Here is a 20,518-nt window from a genome sequence, read left to right on the forward strand (position 1 = left end):
CATGCGCAGTGGGGAACTTCGACCTGCTTGCGAGCATACTGCCGCTCGCGAGCGGGTCTGAATGACCCCCTTAGTCAGCCAGCTAGCTTGGTGCAAATTTTGGGCCTAAACCAGAAAAAAACAATATTGTGAGCTGTGAAGTGGTCAAAATTGACGGGAAACAATTGGAAATCAATGTTATTGAGGTTAATAATACTGGAGGAACAAAAAACAAAAACAAATTATGTGATTTTAGCTGTTTTTATAATATTTTGAAAAGAAAATACAGATCCAAAACCAATTGGGAGTCTATATAGCGGTGCATCCAACAACTTTAGGCTGATGCTGCATTTTAACTCATCATTTATGGTGCTTTACAGGGGCTAATGGACTCCAGGCTCAGATCTTTACACAGGAGCAGGAAGCTAGGCTAAAATTACCACTAAATTTTAAGTAATGTTTCTACAAAATCAGTTGAGATAAACTAGAACAGCAGTTATATCTAATGCACAGAATTTGGAGAACTGCCAGGAATTAAAGCCACACCTTCCTACAGGACTATATAATAACAGGACCTGACTGGTTACTGTGCAGTAGACTGATACTTTTCTATTGTTCATCACTCTCAGATCATGATGGGATCACTCCTCGGATTACTGTGTGTCCTCTCAGCTCTAACAGCGACTGGTGAGTCTGTGTTACACTTCATACTGGGGAAGAACCATCTGTTTTATCTCCTGGTTTCCTGCAGATAATGGGTCTGTATTGTAGAAATGTCCTGAATAGTTTTTTTGCTCCCTATTTTCTACAATCTGCATTTCAAATGTGGATTTTAGTTTGATCATTTCACCTAAATTCACATTGTGAATTTAGGCACTATCATGAGAATGTATCAACATTCTTAAGCAGGGAGAAAGCTTGTGAGAAACCTCTGTCCCTGTGAATCATCACCGCACACTTCTCATTGTATATTTCGCAAAAAAATACAGATAGAGTGCCTCTGCGCATTCGCCACCGCTGGCTAGAGCTGACTATGCTGTAAACTGAGACGCCATTTTACAGCACAGCTGACCAGAGGAGAGAGCTAACCAATCACCGATCAGCGGACCCCCAGATGCAGGTACTGTAAGTGTTCGATTTATTTTTATTATTTTTTTTTTTACAGTAAACAGCTTGAGGTCTATTTAGACCACAAAGCTGATAACAGGGGGCCAGATCCCAGCTCTGCTTGTCAGAGTGGAGCAGGAGATGGAGAACCGGGGAGAAGCCTGCTTAATACCCTCTCCAGATGTCATCGTTATAGCAGCAGGGGCAGACTGCCCATCTGGCACTGGGCCAATGGCCAGATGAGCCGGTTCGGTGTCAAACCCCGGTCGAGCAGCTCTGCATCAAAGATGGTGCTCTGCTCGGACCGGGATACTGAAAGATGGATGAATGCCTTGAGGCCATGCCCCTGTGACCCGCAGCACACACCCGTGAGGCATGGCCATGCCTCTTTTGAGGGTGCATGCAGAGGTAGTCAGGGCTGCTTAGCAGCCCCAGTCCGTCCCTGTATAGCAGGGCTCCCACCTGGTATTTTATCACAATTCCCCCATTTCAAGCAGAACACATTTACCATTACAGGTATTGGAAATGCAATCTGCTTACTAAAGAAATGTGAATTAAAGAGCTTGGAGTCGTTTTTCAAGAAAAATGCTCCAAAAGCCCTCATACATTTCAGTGAAACTAAAATACTTGTGAAAAAGGTGTGAAAACATCCATATTTACATTATTTTAGTAAAAAAAAAAAAAGATAAATAGACCCTATACTGAGAGACTGTCGGAATGGAACCAGGGGTGTGATAAATCCTTTCTATTACACTTTATAAGCTTACTACCTGCATTTCCTCTGTTATACTGAGTGTACTCTATAAAATAAATGTGTATATGTGAGACATGCATTCAGTGTTTCCCTTCAGGAATAAAAAGATAATATTTTACGTACACGAGCTATGGTAATTATGCAGATGATTAAAAAAGTTAATTTAGAGATATTGGATATTATACACTACTTTGTGGCTGTGAAGTAATGGTTATTGCATCATCTCTGTATCACTAAGGATGTGGGAATTGGACACTTGGACGCTGGTTTTCCAGTCTCTGGATGTCTCATATACTGTCCCATTTTATAGCATTCAATGAGCCCAACAATGCTCGGTGTCACAAGGGGGTATATTTACTAAAGTGCTGGGTGTTTAGAAGTGGAGATGTTGCCCATAGCAACCAATCAGATTCTACTTAACACGTATCTAGCAACCACCAGAAGATAATAGCTAGAATCTGATCGGTTGCTATGGGCAACATCCCCACTTCTAAAAACCTCTCACAACTTTCATCAGGAGCTGATGATTCTTGTTTATAATGCTGCTGTTAACACTTTAAATATTGTTGAGTGATTAATGCGACTTAGTCAAATTCTCATCATATGTATCTTAAAGGGGCGCAATGCTGAGATGCACGCTCTGTCCATGTCAGACGCAGTGGAGATATTTTATTTCTTCTGTGCATGCGTCTAAGTCACAATGTGCATGTGTTCTGATAGCGTGCGCAAGGATCTGGAATTGTGAATGAGACGCACGGGAGACACGCAGTCACATATATGTCTTGAAAGTGTAGTGGGCGTTTCTGGGCGGAGAGGGTCCGTCTTATGAGCGTGTTATGGGAGTGTGGCAGGCGTGTCTCTGGAAGCTGTTGTGTACAGAGGGCCTGATTCAGAGCCGGACACTCATGAAGAGCGCTTGCTCTGAATCAGGGTGTTTTTTTTTTGTTGCGGCCTCCTGGCTCGCTCGAGCGGCCAGGTGATGGTCGCGACCATCGTTACCATCGGGGCTTGCGACAAGACGCTTGTGGTAAGGTCTCGTTTCCGCAAGCCCCAGTGAGCTTCCTGCTCTAACAGAGCAGGAAGCTCTCCACTGACATCACTGGTGATGTCAGTGGTGCCTCCCACAAACGGCAGGCATTCTTTCGGGAACGCATCCGTTTGTGTAGCCACACCCCTTGCCCACCTCCAAAACGGGGTGAGCTGTCAATCACAATCGACAGCCGCCCCGTTTTGGTGTGAGACCCGTAGCGATGGAGCTCCCGTCGCTGGCCGGGTCTCGCGCATGCACACGCCGGAGGCATCGCATGTACAGGGGGCAAACATCGACCCGCTTGCGAGTGCATAGCGCTTGCAAGCGGGTCTGAATCAGCCCCAGAGACCATTGGTGCCTGCCATTGGGAAGGTGCAATTTCTGATAGTGCGCCTTTGTATCCACATCAGCAGATTCACACTGCAGCCAGTAGGTGTCTTAATAGATAGGGGTCAGTGCGAGCGCTCTGAGTTAGAATTATGGGTATGATTGACCAATATATGTTATCAATGACAAAAGTCTAGATCATGGGCATACGTGTGATTAATAGAATAGGAAGGGGGGGTGGGGGGTGGTGGGGGGGAGAGATGAAATGTGTAAGTCCTGGTGTGAACCACCGTATAAACTGTGGGTAGGATGTTCACTCAAACACCAGTTCAGTCACTTTGTAATCTGAAAAAACCTGGGTCAGCAGTAACTTGTGGCAGTTTGTTCTTATAAGACCATCCGCTGGTCCTTCTATTGACAGTTACTGGTGGTATGTAACAAGCAGAGAGTTTCCCTTTTGTCCACTGGTATAATGTTCGGTCTCCCGGCTCACCTCATCAGACGTTACCCATATGAGAAGAGAAAGAGAACCGGAGCATCAGGTGCAGGCAAGCAAGAGTGGTGTAAGATATAGGGTAATGGTAAGAACTTACCCGGATCCTGCCGCGGGTCCGCTGGTTCACCTGCAGTCCTTGCTCGATGGTCCAATGTGTGTGGGTATAGGGGTGGCTGTTGGTCCGGCGGGACCATATATACACTAGTACATGGACTCAATGGGAGTAAAAATTAAATTTTTATTGCCTGTCCACATACATAATGCTCCTTGTGGTACAGGTATATGAAAGGGCAATAGAAAATAACAGGAAAAACGTTCACTGGTGATGTGAAGGTTCAGGGTTTAAAAGGTGGGTCGCTGTAATGTCCCCAACGCGTTTCGTCCCTGTTTTTCAAGGGTAGGTGATCTGGAGGGCACAGTAACTGGCTTTAAATACCTGCATTTAGCCCCGAATGTGGTGAAGATTATGCCACTTCCGGGTTCGCGCTCTCCACTGCGCGTCAGTCACGTGACTAGAGTGTGCCTGACCTAGTACACAACGTGCTGACTGCGCATGCTCAGTGTATTAAGAGCAGACATTGCGCATCATGTTATACTGATCAGGGTAATCTGTTTGTCTCCCAGTTAGTAATAGAGCTGAGTTGGTCTCCCCTGTCTCTATGCTGTGGGCGGCCATTTTGGGTAGTACTTGTTGTAATGTAATCCAGCTATAGAGACATGTTTACAGTGAAAGAACACTGTGCACTTTCAGACTAATCACAGTGATGTTAATAATAATCCCATATGTATATACCTAATTGCTAATTCTCATTAACAATAATCAGTCTTTATAATGATGTTGGATACATGCTAATGTGTTAATCTGTTGAATGCCATACAGAACGGGATGGGGGGGGGTGGTGGAGGAGATAGAGGGGGGGGGGAGGGGAACTTTTCCAATAGTGACACTCAGTATAGTCCTCAATCTAAGTCCATCCTCCTAATTTATGATACGGGACCATAATGAATGTAAATGTATGGTCCTGCTATCCTTCCTGCTGGAATAAACTTAGAAAGTATGAAAAAGTTGCATTAAGTTAACTTGGTCCTTGGTATGATATATTGATCCTTGATGTATTGTGATACCATCAAGTTATTGGTTTTAATTCTTGTTGTTCAGAAAATATTAATAAGAGTGGTACTAAATACTCAAAGTGTTAGGTGTAACCTGCATGCTCTGCGGCCACATCTCATGATTAGCAATATGGGCTTTGTAATCATGAGATGTGGCCGCAGAGCATGCAGGTTACACCTAACACTTTGAGTATTTAGTACCACTCTTAATAATATTTTCTGAACAACAAGAATTAAAACCAATAACTTGATGTTGATTGCAAAAGTATTCACACCTTAGGTGGTATCACAATACATCAAGGATCAATATGTCATACCAAGGACCAAGTTAACTTAACGCAACTTTTTCATACTCTCTAAGTTTATTCCAGCAGGAAGGATAACAGGACCATACATTTACATTCATTATGGTCCCGTATCATAAATTAGGAGGATGGGATTAGATTGAGGACTATACTGAGTGTCACTATTGGAAAAGTTCTCCTCCCCCCCCTCTCTAACTCCTCCACCACCACCACCACCACCCCCCCCGTTCTGTATGGCATTCAACAGATTAACACATTAGTATGTATCCAACATCATTATAAAGACTGATTATTGTTAATGAGAATTAGCAATTAGGTATATACATATGGGATTATTATTAACATCACTGTGATTAGTCTGAAAGTGCACAGTGTTCTTTCACTGTAAACATGTCTCTATAGCAGGATTACATTACAACAAGTCCTACCCAAAATGGCCGCCCACAGCATAGAGACAGGGGAGACCAACTCAGCTCTATTACTAACTGGGAGACGAACAGATTACCCTGATCTGTATAACATGATGCGCAATGTCTGCACTGAGCATGCGCAGTCAGCACGTTGTGTACTAGGTCAGGCACACTCTAGTCACGTGACTGACGCGCAGTGGAGAGCGCAAACCCGGAAGTGGCATAATCTTCACCACATGCGGGGCTAAATGCAGGTATTTAAAGCCAGTTACTGTGCCCTCCAGATCACCTACCCTTGAAAAACAGGGACGAAACGCGTTGGGGACATTACAGCGACCCACCTTTTAAACCCTGAACCTTCACATCACCAGTGAACGTTTTTCCTGTTATTTTCTATTGCCCTTTCATATACCTGTACCACAAGGAGCATTATGTATGTGGACAGGCAATAAAAATTCAATTTTTACTCCCATTGAGTCCATGTACTAGTGTATATATGGTCCCGCCGGACCAACAGCCACCCCTATACCCACACACATTGGACCATCGAGCAAGGACTGCAGGAGAACCAGCGGACCCGCGGCAGGATCTGGGTAAGTTCTTACCATTACCCTATATCTTACACCACTCTTGCTTGCCTGCACCTGATGCTCCGGTTCTCTTTCTCTTCTCATATGGGTAACGTCTGATGAGGTGAGCCAGGAGACCGAACATTATACCAGTGGACAAAAGGGAAACTCTCTGCTTGTTACATACCACCAGTAACTGTCAATAGAAGGACCAGCGGATGGTCTTATAAGAACAAACTGCCACAAGTTATTGCTGACCCAGGTTTTTTCAGATTACAAAGTGACTGAACTGGTGTTTGAGTGAACATCCTACCCACAGTTTATACGGTGGTTCACACCAGGACTTACACATTTCATCTCTCCCCCCCACCACCCCCCACCCCCCCTTCCTATTCTATTAATCACACGTATGCCCATGAACTAGACTTTTGTCATTGATAACATATATTGGTCAATCATACCCATAATTCTAACTCAGAGCGCTCGCATTGACCCCTATCTATTCAGTTCTTTACGAGGTTGGGATACCTCACTTTGTGTGTGTAGCAGCTAGATATAGAATCATACTCCTATAGCACGGACCATTACCAAGTAAAGGTGTCTTAATAGGATGCCCATTGGCAGTAGGATTAGAATGATGATTCAGTAGCGACTGCGACAAATACTGCAGCCACTATTGCAACTGGAGAGTTTTGCAGCTCTCCCTATACTTGGCTGCTGTGCTTTTAGTGATCTTATACACCACTATCTCTGGCTTCTAATGCTATGTACACATAGAGCTACTGATCTGATGCCTGTATTGCTACCTCCCATGCTCTCTATTCCAGGCTTCTATCACTATTCCTTACTAGCACCCTGGGGAAAGTGGGCTTAACCGCACTGAAACGTTGGTTGATATTGTGCATGCTTTGAAAGACCCCGAGTGCTGTCACATGTGTTATTAAAGTATAATAAATGTGTGTGTGTGTGTGTGTAATTATCTTATTAACACTCATATCACAAAATCTGTAAGAATATAATATTTGTTGTCATCAAGTATCACCATTTCATACTTTGCCTAGTTCCATTTTTATTTTCCAATTGCAGGTTTATCTCTCACATGCAACCTGTGTAAGAGCCAATATTATTACTACTGTTCTGAATCAACAATGACATGCTCCGATGGTTATGTTTGTGGCACTACCCGTACAACATCTATAACAAGTACGTTATACAGAATCTGTAATTAAAAAAAACTTGCACTTCCCAACACTGTTTATAAAAAGTAAATGTATCTTGTGAATGTGACATGTTCTTTCACTTATTAAGCTGCAAACAAATGGTTAATTTTTACAAAATGTATTTCAGTACAACTTTGAGTCAATCCACTTAGTATTTCCAGAGCAGGAAAAGGATTGATGGCCTTTACCATACAGGATAAAAGAAACAATGGCCCTGATTCACTATGGATCGCTATGACGATCGCTGCTGCGATTACACTTGCAGGTCTGCTGCGAAAATATGGTAATGACTGCAATCGCAAAGCTAGTATAGAGGCACCCACTACCGCTTTCGCACATCCGTAATATCTTGCAATCCTGTGTATACTTCAGGAACATCAAGTAACATTGGCCCCTCATGCACATTTACAACAGGTCTGACCTTACTCTGAAATGGCTAACCTCGTCACACGCAGTGAGTACACAAGCTGCGTGTGCCATCGCAGTAGCTAATTTATGCACGCCCAAGTAACGGCATTCAAATGCACAGGCACGCTTGTGTTTCTCCAACCATCCCTCCGTCACTGACCTGACGTCACACCACTCTGCGATGGCTGTACATCTGCGAAGGTGATCACAGGGCGATCGCAGTGCTAACTCACATGCGTGCACTGTGGTGCATGCGCAGTATGCACCATCGACCGATCTGCGTATGCGGTTTCAATTGCGATCCATGATGTATCAGCATACTTGCCTACCTTTAAATATGTCTTCCTTGGAGAAGCCCGGGTAAGAGAAGCAGCAGGGGGCAATGGGGGTGGGGTCTGACGATTCACGTCATTAAGCACCGCCCCCTAGCGGTAAAATTGCCGCAATTGGCTAGAATTTACATGGGGGGTGGGGACAAATGGCATGATTCATGCAGAATCACGTCTTAAGCCCCGTCCCCTACAGGGAGACCTGCGATCGCCACGGGAATTCTCCTCATTCTACCCATTTCCAGGGGGTGCGGGGGGTTACCTGAAAAACCGGGAGCCTTCCGCAAAAACCGGGAGGGTAGGCATGTAGGTGTATCAGGCCTAATGTTAGGATAATTTGATGCATCAAAACATTGTGCATTCCATCCTTCTGGGACTTAGTACCTCATTCAGACCCACTCGCAAGCACCTATACATTCGCAATCTGGACGATGGTGAGGCCCTGCACACGTGCAGCGGCCCAGTGGACGTGCGCTAGCTCCGGAGCGAGTGACAAATGCACTCGCTCCGGGGCTAACTACAAAAGGGGCGGCTGTCGATTTTGATCGACAGCTCGCCCTGTTTTGTAGGCGGGGAGGGGGGGTGGTCGGACAAACGGAGGCGTTTCTTCCGACCACCCCCCGTCACCACCCCCAAATGCTGACAGCCTGTCACTCACTTTGCAATGAATTCCTCTGTGAATCCGTAATCGTAATGTGATCACACTGCACGAGCAGTGCGGCTAATACGCATGCGCGATGGCAAGCAATCGCTCAATCTGCATCAATTGCGTACACTACTGAATAAGGCCCTTTGTTTTATTGGACATAGAGCAACAGTGAATTGAACATGTCCCAGGTGTATGCAAGTGCTGAGGCTCCACTACATAGGGCTAGAAACCCTAATAGCAGTGGCATCACAAGTGGTGTGCGGGGGGGGTGCCGCACCCAGGTGTCACCCGCTCAGGGGCTGATACCAAGGTGCAGACTACCCCTCAGTGACAGGAGCCGGGTGCTGCACTGCATAATTAAGTTCAGCACTCGGCTTCTGACACTGTGAGGGAGTTGGCCGGCGCTGCACAGTTCGCTACTCCGGCACCCCCCCTGCCTCCTAGTGATAAGCCCCGAGGTCACACACCCTGTCAGTGAGGCCTCGCCAATGCCGGCAAGATCACGCATCTTTTTGGCAGCAAGCGTCTTGGCAGCACCGTGCGCAGAGCATCCATCCCCGCATCGGGTGACACTGCGGGGAGGGACGATACTGCCTATTAGAAAAAACCCACCAACGTGATATTATTGGGAAGCCAGGGTAATTTTTTAGGATGAAGGTGAAAAACACCTTTCAGAACATTTATTGACAACAAAGTATGGGATTTAATGTTAGCCCTTTTAATGTTAGCCCTATTTAATAAATATCTATTTTATTTATTTTTTATCATTCTTTTTGTACAGATGGGGTCACGGCCATTGACACTTTTTTGATGTCGTGTGTACCAACCAATCGGTGCAATATGGTTAGTAGTACCAGCCTTCCCAATATCAAATTCAAGATGGTCACTACCTGTTGTTATACCGATAACTGTACTCCACCATCACCTACATGTAAGTGTTTCAATTACAATACTTTGTTCTAACCCCGTTTTACACTACGGACCTGATTCAGCATGGATCCCTATACTGCTTATACGCCAGCAACGCATTGCTAATATCAGAGCTGAAAAGTAAATGTGTGCAATCGGCCATTCAAAGCCTGACATAAGGACGCCCACTTTCGGTAACATCGGACCCATACACACAGTTAAGGCAGGTCAGATCTCACTCAGGAATTGCTCACTTCAGCACAAGTTATGAGGCCTGAGGCTGCGTAGGGTATCGCAGTGGATAATTGATGCACGCCCCTGCAATGCTGTCCCTATGCATTGGCATGCCTGCATTCGCCTGACCACCCTCCCGTCACTACCCACAAATGGCACTTCCTGTCAAACACTTTGCCATGGGTCTGTGTAACCTCTATGATCACATTCCCAGCCGCAGTGTCTGGTTCCCACCGTGATACATACGCATGCGCAGTGCAAATTAATTGGCCAATTGCATGCGTTTAAGCAACTGCGATCCTTGCTGAATCAGGCCCTGAGTGAGAAGCACATACAATGCTGATATTCACTTAGTTGAGTCATTTTTTTTGCAAATGTGCATTTTTAAAAAAACCTTCTGCACAAACATTAAACAGAGTGTTCACACAAAAAGACTGTTGCAATCAGGAGAGATGGTACAAGAAATGGGAACGAAACAAAAAGTGGCTTTCCTGGGTGGTGACTGGGAAGTGGCTTGTGCACGCAAAAATGATCCATCTCATTTGCATGTAATGGGAGATTCACGAGTGTGTCAATGCAAGCAGCTGCTTCAAAGACAATCAGCCGCAGCCTTTGGAGGCCAGATTCAGATAGAGAAACTGCACCTACCAAGGGGCTGGATAAATGGTCAATAGTACGAGCGATGGTGCACCTACGGTGAGTGGCGTCACAATGGGTGTGCGGGCAGCACCAGGGTGTCAGCCTAGGAGGAGGTGACACCAAAATGCTGGCTCCTCCTCAGTGACAGGAGCCAGGTGGTGCAGTGTCACATTATCCTGCCACACTTGGCTCCTGCCGCAGAGTAGGAGCCAACAGTGCAGGCACAGGTCTCTGGCACCCCCCTAGAGTGATGCAATCGGAATTCCCCAATAGGCTACACCCCCTTTGTTAGACCAGGCCCCCTTTTTGGGCACCAGCGGCAGCTGCACTAGGGGGGCTGGAGGGTGCACATTGGGTGTCACCACACCCAGTGAAGCCCCTACCTATGGGGGCGTGTAAAGAAACAGCAGCATTACTGCTTGCAGATATTGAAAGTAGTATGGGGGAGAAGAAGAAAACTCTCTTGTTGGGGGCACTCGAATGTAAAGATTATAATAAGAATAATATATAAATAATAACTTTTATTAGATATATTTTAAAATACCAAAAACAAGTCTGAGCCTGTTACTTATTGGCATTACTGTTCGAATAACAGCTATAAATTATCACAAGCAGAACACGAACATACATAGAACATAAGACAACATATAATACAATACTTATCACAATTATGTGAAGCTAAGTGAAATATTACAAATAGGTCTATAATTCTCTGTCTCATACAATATTGAGACCTATATAAAACATATACTAGTTTAATGACCTCATAATGTCGTCATAGCACAATGGCTAATCAGAATTACGGCAGAAGCATACAAGGAAATCTTCTAGAAAAGAATGTGATAATAACCATACAATATTCAATATAGGTTACGTGAGATATCACAGCACAATAACACTGAACAGTAATCAGAGAAATACAATGATAAGGGGGTCAGATGAAATAATAGCTGACCCTGCAAATATCAAAATGAATATAAGTAAATCACAGGTTGTAATGAGAGGCAGATCACACGTAGGTCGCCTGTGATGCCACCCAGGTACTTGTAGACAGTAAGGTTATAGGAAAAAGTAAAGCTACTCCTTTATGTGGAGTTTACAAAATAGCAGCTGCTGCATGCCATTGTATAACCATTGAATGGCATGTGAGCGTACTATAAAGGTACTCTCAGGGTAGGGAATAAGTACAATGAGTATCTGCTGTTGGACTGCGTTAAAAAGAAGGTCCTGGTGTAAACATTGCAGGAACCTCTAATAGGCGCACCCAGATCGCATATGCAGTGATAGGAAGAAAGAGTATGAGTGTAGCTGCACTATGGCTAGTACGATCTGGGTTTCCCACCACTCACCACTACCTTTGGTATATGACTGTCAGCAGCACAGATCGCAAACCTATGCTGTGTTATTTCATTACGATAACTATTGTCTCTATGAGTACTCTCATTGGGGTGCGCCTATTAGAGGTTCCTGCAATGTTTACACCAGGACCTTCTTTTTAACGCAGTCCAACAGCAGATACTCATTGTACTTATTCCCTACCCTGGGAGTACCTTTATAGTACGCTCACATGCCATTCAATGGTTATACAATGGCATGCAGCAGCTGCTATTTTGTAAACTCCACATAAAGGAGTAGCTTTACTTTTTCCTATAACCTTACTGTCTACAAGTACCTGGGTGGCATCACAGGCGACCTACGTGTGATCTGCCTCTCATTACAACCTGTGATTTACTTATATTCATTTTGATATTTGCAGGGTCAGCTATTATTTCATCTGACCCCCTTATCATTGTATTTCTCTGATTACTGTTCAGTGTTATTGTGCTGTGATATCTCACGTAACCTATATTGAATATTGTATGGTTATTATCACATTCTTTTCTAGAATATTTCCTTGTATGCTTCTGCCGTAATTCTGATTAGCCATTGTGCTATGATGTCATTATGAGGTCATTGAACTACTATATGTTTTATATAGGTCTCAATATTGTATGAGACAGAGAATTATAGACCTATTTGTAATATTTCACTTAGCTTCACATAATTGTGATAAGTATTGTATTATATGTTGTCTTATGTTCTATGTATGTTCGAGTTCTGCTTGTGATAATTTATAGCTGTTATTCCAACAGTAATGCCAATAAGTAACAGGCTCAGACTTGTTTTTGGTATTTTAAAATATATCTAATAAAAGTTATTATTTATATATTATTCTTATTATAATCTTTACATTCGAGTGCCTCCAACAAGAGAGTTTTCTTCTTCTCCCCCATACTACGTTTATCTATACTCTCATGGGGAGCACCTCCACACTTTACAATATTTTTGCTTGACACCTATACTAGGGTTTGATATTTATAATTGTGGATTTTCATTATTCTTTTGACTAATTATATCCAATATATTATATCCTGTGCTCAAACTATATCCCCCTATTCCCCCCTTCCCTGGTCATTTATGTTTAGATATTGAAAGTAGGCATCTCCGTGGACAAAAGTTTTAGGCAGGTATGGAAAAAATGCTGGAAAGTAAGGATGCTTTCACACATTTTGACCATTCAGGCTGCACTCACAGAACTTTCAGTAAAAAGAACGACACAGACACCAGACTTTTTTAAAGAACATAGTGCATTACACCAACATACATACCTTATATATCATTAACCCCCCGATCAAAAACCGTGTCTGTTCCTGCGGCCTCCTGTCACCTTGTGTCAAACGCTGCTGTGGTGTTCACCTGCCACCAGCATCTTCTGTATCCACACACTGCATGCTGGGACATCACATCATCAGATGCCTGCACGTCACCACGCAGAGGCAGGGGGAATCAGAAGAGCAGCTTGACTAGGCTCCACCAGGGGCTGGCTGGCAACTTTTAGCCTGGGGGGCAAACACAAGTAAGTGGCCCTGGTTTTTCTACTTGCACATTGTGGAGCTTGGCCCTAATAGGGTTACGCCATCCCCAGATGGCGTTACCCAATAGTAGCCTATGGGCTACTATTTTGAAAATTCTTCTGGAGAGGGGTGCTCTGAATTCTTCTCTGTTGGCCCCTGAGACCCGCGCATACACAGTGTACACCAAAGACCCGAACCAGAAAGCAGTGTGATAGCTGTGATAGCGTAGCTCTTCCCCAGGGCAGGCTCTTATCAGAACCTGTCTCCTGGCAAGAGTATTTTAGTAAATTTGCATCAAATTATTAATTTACACATTGCAAATTTGGGCGTAAAATATTTATCACATCCACATTTAAATTGCAGATTGTGATAAATAAGCCCATTAGTAACAGGCAGTTGTGATTACCTGTCATCCTTAGGTTCAGTTTTATGGCACAAATGCAATTGGTCCTCTGTCCATCCACCTGATTGCAGCCACCAGCCATGCGGTAATAGGGCAGAGGCAAACATGCTGGGAGGGGACATAGGCACAGATGGGGAGGGGGCAGAGGTACAGATGGAAAGGGGGAAGAGGTGCAGATGGGTAGGGAGTACAGGCATACTGTATATGGAGAGGGGGATGAAGCTCAAACTTTTCAGACAGTAAAAAAGACTGCCGTGGAAAAGTGACAGTGGAGGAGACTGCAGGAGAAAAGGAAATAGTGGGAGAGACTGCAGGAGAAAAGGAAATAGTGGGAGAGATGGAAACAGTGAGGGAGACTACAGTGCAGGGGATAAGGGGACAGTGGGAGAGACTGCAGGGGAAAGGGGACAGTGGGAGCGACTGCAGGGGAAAGGGGACAGTGGGAGAGACTGCAGGGAACAATGGACAGTGAGAGATACTACAGGGGTTAAGGGGACAGTCGGAGGGATTTTTAGAGAAAGGGGTCCTTGGGAGAGACTCCAGGGGAGAAGGGGACAGTGGGAGAGACTGCAGGGGAGAAGGTGACAGTGGGAGAGACCTCTGTGGTGTGCACTGCAGTTACAGTAGGGTCAGCCTTCTTCTGTGTGGTGCCAGTAGAAGCAGGGAGGAAAGAGAAGTGAGGAAGTGAAGAGAACCGGGGGTGGGGCTATTGCAGAGCCAAGGAAGGGAAGCTGTTCTGGTGGGGGAGCTTGAGGGGGGATACTGTGTTAGTATGCCGGCCCCTTCTCATGCTAGCTGCACTGTGCCACAGCTTGACACTGACAGCCAGGAGGCAGGCCGAGGAACCTTCCCGTGTGTCACTGCTAACATCAGCCCCTCACGCACAATTATAGTAGGTCTGACCTTACTCAGATATTGCAAGTCTTGTCACACACAGTAAGTATTCAAGCAGTGTATACTGTCACAATGGCTCATTTATGCACGCCTATGTAAGTGTTCAAACGGGTAGGCACGCCTGCGTTTCTCCGACCACCTCCCCCGTCACCACCCCCAAATGCTGACCTGACATCACTCACTCAAGGATGGCTTTCTGTAGTCTGTGTGATCGCAATGCGAGCGCAATGCTGCTATAGTGTATGCGCAGTACGCAACAATCAGCCATCTGCATATGCTGTTGCAGTTGCGATCCATGCTGAATTAGGCCCTATATTCAGCATTCTGCCAGAGGTGGTTTGTGTATGGGTGCCAGACAACTATAAAACACATGCTACTCTTCAAATGATGGCACTACCGAGACATGTCATCGAAACCATTTCCTCACAGACCAAGGAAACAATTCACTTAATGCAACACCAACCACCCTCTGTGCAGCCATTTTATCATCAGATACACCGAACACACTTCAGGGCAGTCTGATAGAGTGCAGGAAGTCTATTTTCAAGAAGGATTAGAAATAAGACAAAGCTTCAGCTAACTACATTTCCCCTACTGCTGGAGAACTACAAGTCCCAGAAAGCCCTGCCAGTCACCAAATACATGCTTCTGGGGCTCTTTATGGTATCAAAATTTACATAACCACTAGATGCTTGCTCGCCTGTATGCATTACAGTCACTCTGCTGCATGTTCAAGGTGAATGATTGACAGCTTTATTGCAAGATGTTATGCAGCAGGTCTCTTTGGAGTATGAGAGCTGAGGAGCCAGGGGTCACTGCATGCAGCCAGTTATTAACTGTACCTTGCGGTCCAGGAGGAGATGCAGCGTGAGTCCAGGTCTACAGGATCTCCACCTGGGCTGTAGTTTGTAGAAAAACAGCCCGGCCTCCATCTTCTCTGCTAATTGGCCGGGGTTTGCGGCTCTCAGTGTCGGTGCAGTGCGGAGTTAGATCGCGTCTGGGTGAGACCTTCTCGGCTCACAGGGCATGTATTGGTTGCTGCTGGCTCCTGTCTCAGCTGCTTCCTCATCAGGTGGTGCGGTGACGGGGAGGTTGAGTGAGTGAAGCAGCTGACTCTGGGAAGGAGCTTACGGCCTGCGGCCCTAGTGCCACACAATTGTACCGGCCCGGGGGGCATCTGGCACCCTGCCCCCCGGCCTAGCCCGCCACTGGACTCCACCCCCGGCAACGCTCCAGACATCAAACTACAGATCTGGTGTCTGTGTCATTCTCTTCCTCGCAAGTCCTGTGAATGCTGCCTGAAGGATCAAATATATACAATATTGTGCAAAAGTTTTAGGCAGGTGTGGAAAAAATGCTGCAACGAAAGAATGCTTTCAAACATTGAAGTGTTAATAGCTTATTTTTATCAATTAACAAAATGCAAAGTGAATGAACAGAAGAGAAATCTAAAGCAAATCAATATTTGGTGTGACCACCCTTTGCGCTCTATTTAGGATGCAGATTGTAGTGTGATATTACCGACTGAATTCGCATTGCAAATTCAGCCAATATCACAGGGATTTACTAAAAAACAGACCACACGCAGGGATCAGCATGTGCTCTGTTTAGACCACACAGCTGATCACTCTCTGTTCTGCCTGTTAGAGCAGAACAGAAGTCTGGTAACCGGCGGAGACCCTGGCTAACACCAGTGAAAGTACACATATGGAATTATGTTGTAAACAAAAAAGTGCTAAACAAATCAAAATATGTTTTATATTTTAGATTCCTCAAAGTAGCCCCCTTTTGCTTGGATGACAGCTTTGCACACTCTTGGCATTCTCTCAATCAGATTCATGAGGTGTCTCCTGGAATGGTTTTCCAACAGTTTTGAAGGAGTTCCCAGAGGTGCTGAGCACTTGTTGGCTGCTTTTCCTTCACTCAACTCATCCCAAACCAGCTCAATTGGGTTTAGGTCGGGTGACTGCGGAGGCCAGGTCATCTAACACAGCACTCCATCACTTTCCTTCTTGGTCAAGTAGCCCTTTCATAGCCTGGAGGTGTGTTTGGGTCATTGTCTTGTTGAAAAACAAATGATGGACCCAGTAAGCGCAAACCAGATGGGATGGCATGGCGCTGCAGAATGCTGTGGTAGCTATGCTGGTTAAGTGTGCCTTGAATTTTGAATAAATAACCAACAGTGTCAACAGCAAAGCACCCACACACCATCACACCTCCGCCTCCATGCTTTACAGTGGGAACCACACATGCAGAAACCATCCGATCACCTTCTCTGCGTCTCACAAAGACACAGCGGTTGGAACCAAAAATCTCAAATTTGGACTCATCAGACCAAAGTACAGATTTCCACTGGTCTAATGTCCATTCCTTGTGTTTCTTGGGCCAAACAATTCTCTTCTTCTTGTTGTTCATCCTCAGTAGTGGCTTCTTCGCAGCAATATGACCATGAAGGCCTAATTTACGCAGTCTCCTCTGAACAGTTGATGTTGAGATTTGTCTGCTACTTGAACTCTGTGAAGACTTTATGTGGTCTCTAATCTGAGGTGCTGTTAAGTAGCGGTTTCTCAGGCTGGAAACTCTAATGAATTTATCCTCTGCAGCAGAGGTAACTCTTGGTCTTCCTTTCCTGGGGCAGTCCTCATGAGAACCAGTTTCATCATAGCGTTTGATGGTTTTTGCAACTGCACTTGAGGATACATTCAAAGTTCTTGAAATTTTCCATATCGACTGACCTTCATGTCTTAAAGTAATGATGGACTGTCGTTTCTCTTTATTGAGTTGAGTGATTGGTGCCATAATATGGATTACAACAGTAGTCAAATAGTGGTGTCCACTGAGTACTAACCCTACCACTGCACAACACAACTGATGGTCTCAAACACATTAAGAAGGCAAGTAATTCCACAGATTGACTCGTGACAAGGCACATCTGTTAATTCAAAATGATTCCAGGAGACGACCTCATGAAGCTGATTGAGAGAATGCCAAGAGTGTGCAAAGCTGTCAACAAAGCAAAAGGGGGCTACTTTGAGGAATCTAAAATATAAAACATATTTTGATTTGTTTAACACATTTTTGTTTACAACATAATTCCATATGTGTTCTTTCATAGTTTTGATGTCTTCAGTATTAATCTACTATGTTGAAAATAATTAAATTAAACAAAGACCATTGAATGAGAAGGTGTGTCCAAACTTTTGACTGGCACTGTATATATATATATCTAACCTCACAGTTCTCAATAAGAAACTTGCCAGAATAGAAGCCGAGGTCACCCACATTAAGGAGAAGAAATTCTGGAGAGATGAGGCAGATTATCAATCTAAAAAAGTCTTTGATTGGAGTAAAAACACATGACCCAATCCTAAAACAAATAATTTCAATAGAAAAACATATAAAACTAAAAACGAACATGAATGGAGCATAGTACCTCCTAAACCCAGATACTCTAAACCACTGATAAGGAAGCCATTAATGCTTCCACAGAACAACAGATATTCAGCTTTAAACAGATTAGAATCTGAAGGTGATAGTGATAATTACACATCTGATTTCAGTCCACACCCTCGATCGATACAATAAATACCTTTTCAAGGAAGAACCTACAAGAGCTTCCCCTCTAAAAAGAAGAGCCAGAGAAGACGAGGCACTAGAGGAGGAAGAAAGGTAGTCAAAGAGAAGAAACCTGTAATCACTAACCAGTCCCTTCAAAAACAAGGTATTTGTAACCTTTCAGAACATAAATTGACAGATATGGAGGTATCAGTTTTAAGAAAAGGATTTTCATTTGCCCCCACAGCAAGTAATAATAATTTTCAGTTGTTCATAGACTTGAACAAATTTACTAGAAACTTAACTCTGAAGAGACATTTCCTTAAAAAAGATACTGGAATCATTAAAAATTATGAGGATAAATCCATATCAGGTCTGAAACCACCGTCTAAGTTCTATCCTTTGGAATCAAAGAGCACACAAATAGAGACATTCTATGACTTAGTCAAGAGGGATCTTTGTGCATTAGACACTAAACCTCCCAAAAACTCTAACCTGACTAATTTTGAAAAGGAGGCACTCAAGAAATTAAAGAACAACGAACAACTTATATTCAAACAAGCAGACAAAGGAGGGGGTCTCGTCATACTTAACCGGAATGACTATATTAAAGAAGCCTCTCGACTGTTGGACGATCAGAAATCATACAAGAAAATAGAACGTGATCCTACCTCTAATTTTGTAGAAGAACTTTGGACGATACTAATTGGAGCCCTACATAGGTTAACTAAAAATGACTAAAAATGAATACCAGTTTTTAATTAAAAATAATCCAGTGATCCCCACATTCTATTACCTACCTAAAATCCACAAGGGTTTGGTAAATCCCCCAGGGCGTCCGATTGTGGCAGGTATAGATTCCCTCATGTCAGGATGCTCTGAATATGTGGAAAAATTCCTTAACAATTATGTTAGTACTTTAAGATCTTTTGTGAAGGATACCATGTCTATTCTCCAGATTTTGAATGATATCCAATGGAATGATACGTACAAATGGGCAAATATTGACGTCCAGTCATTATATACTTCCATTCCGCATGCAAAGGGAATCTCCAGCTGTTGTGAATTTCTGGACCAGAAATACGCAATACTGAATACGCAACATAAAGATTTTATATGTCACTTAATTCATTTTATATTGAGTCACAACTATTTTAAGTTTTTACATACTTTTTATATCCAGATAGAGGGCACGGCTATGGGGACTGTTTTTGCCCCTAGCTTCACTAATCTCCATATGGGAAGCTGGGAGCATAAGTATATATATGGAAATCATCCTTTTAAAGATCACCTAATTTTATATGCCAGATATATAGACGACATTTTAATAATTTGGAATGGTACGGAAGATGATTTTATGTCTTTTATGGATTATCTTAAAGTTAACGATTTTAATCTGTCTTTTACATATAAATTCTGCAACACAGAAATTGAATATCTGGATTTAATTTTAGGAAGTGATGACCATGGAATCATTAGTCGTAATTACATCAAAAAAAGTGGACACTAATAGTTACGTACACTTCAATAGTGGCCATGTAAAAAGCTGGAAAACCAACATTCCATTTTCACAGTTCTATCGTGTACAAAGAAACTGTAGTTCAGATGTGGTATTCAATGAACAACTGGAAGTATATTCAGGAAGATTCCGAGATAGAGAATACCCAGAGGACACTATACAAGCAGCTGTTAATAAAGTGAAAACTCTGGAGAGAAAAAGATTTACTCACATATAAAACTCGTGAGACAAGAAAGGATGAAGTGATCTTTGTAACACAATATAACCACAGAGAAAAATAAATAAGAAGCATTTTTAATAAACATTGGGATATATTGAAAACAGACGGAGTTTTGAGCCAAGTGCTCCAAGATAGACCAAGAATGGCTTTTAGAAAAGCAAACAATGAAAAAAATCATCTGGCTCCTAGTAGTCTAATAGCATTGGAAGAAAAACCTCAACAATGGATAAAAAGAAGTAACGTTTTTTTCAAGTGCAACAGCTGTAACTTATGCAAATTTGTCGATAATAATAATAGTACTTTTTGGAATTTCAATAATACGGTATCTTATAAAGCTAAAAGTCTTATGAACTGTATGATGACATGGGTAATATACATGATCGAATGTCCATGTCACCTTAAATATGTCGGTAGAACTAAAAGGAACATAAAACTTAGAATACAAGAGCATGTGAGGGGCATTAAAAATAAAACTGATAATCATTCCATACGGAAACATTTTAGCAAGTATCATAATGCTGATCCAACAGGATTGAAATTTAAAGCAATAGAATA

The 20,518-nt window shown here is 43.5% G+C and overlaps 1 protein-coding gene across 1 annotated transcript in view; it reads left to right on the forward strand.

Moving 5' to 3' along the window:
* The first annotated feature begins 582 nt into the window (after positions 1-582).
* The window catches only part of LOC148481769 (phospholipase A2 inhibitor and Ly6/PLAUR domain-containing protein-like), a 73,109-nt gene continuing 53,173 nt past the window's right edge, over positions 583-20,518 (forward strand). The window contains exons 1-3 of the mRNA XM_088453015.1: positions 583-666; positions 7,177-7,293; positions 9,478-9,627. Of these exons, the coding sequence (XP_088309141.1) occupies positions 612-666; positions 7,177-7,293; positions 9,478-9,627 (322 nt within the window). The 5' untranslated portion in view covers positions 583-611. The remainder of the gene's footprint in view (positions 667-7,176; positions 7,294-9,477; positions 9,628-20,518) is intronic.

Source organism: Taudactylus pleione, unplaced genomic scaffold (genome assembly GCF_031769625.1).
Source record: "Taudactylus pleione unplaced genomic scaffold, aTauple2 ptg000563l, whole genome shotgun sequence".
NCBI classification, from domain to species: Eukaryota; Metazoa; Chordata; class Amphibia; order Anura; family Myobatrachidae; genus Taudactylus; species Taudactylus pleione.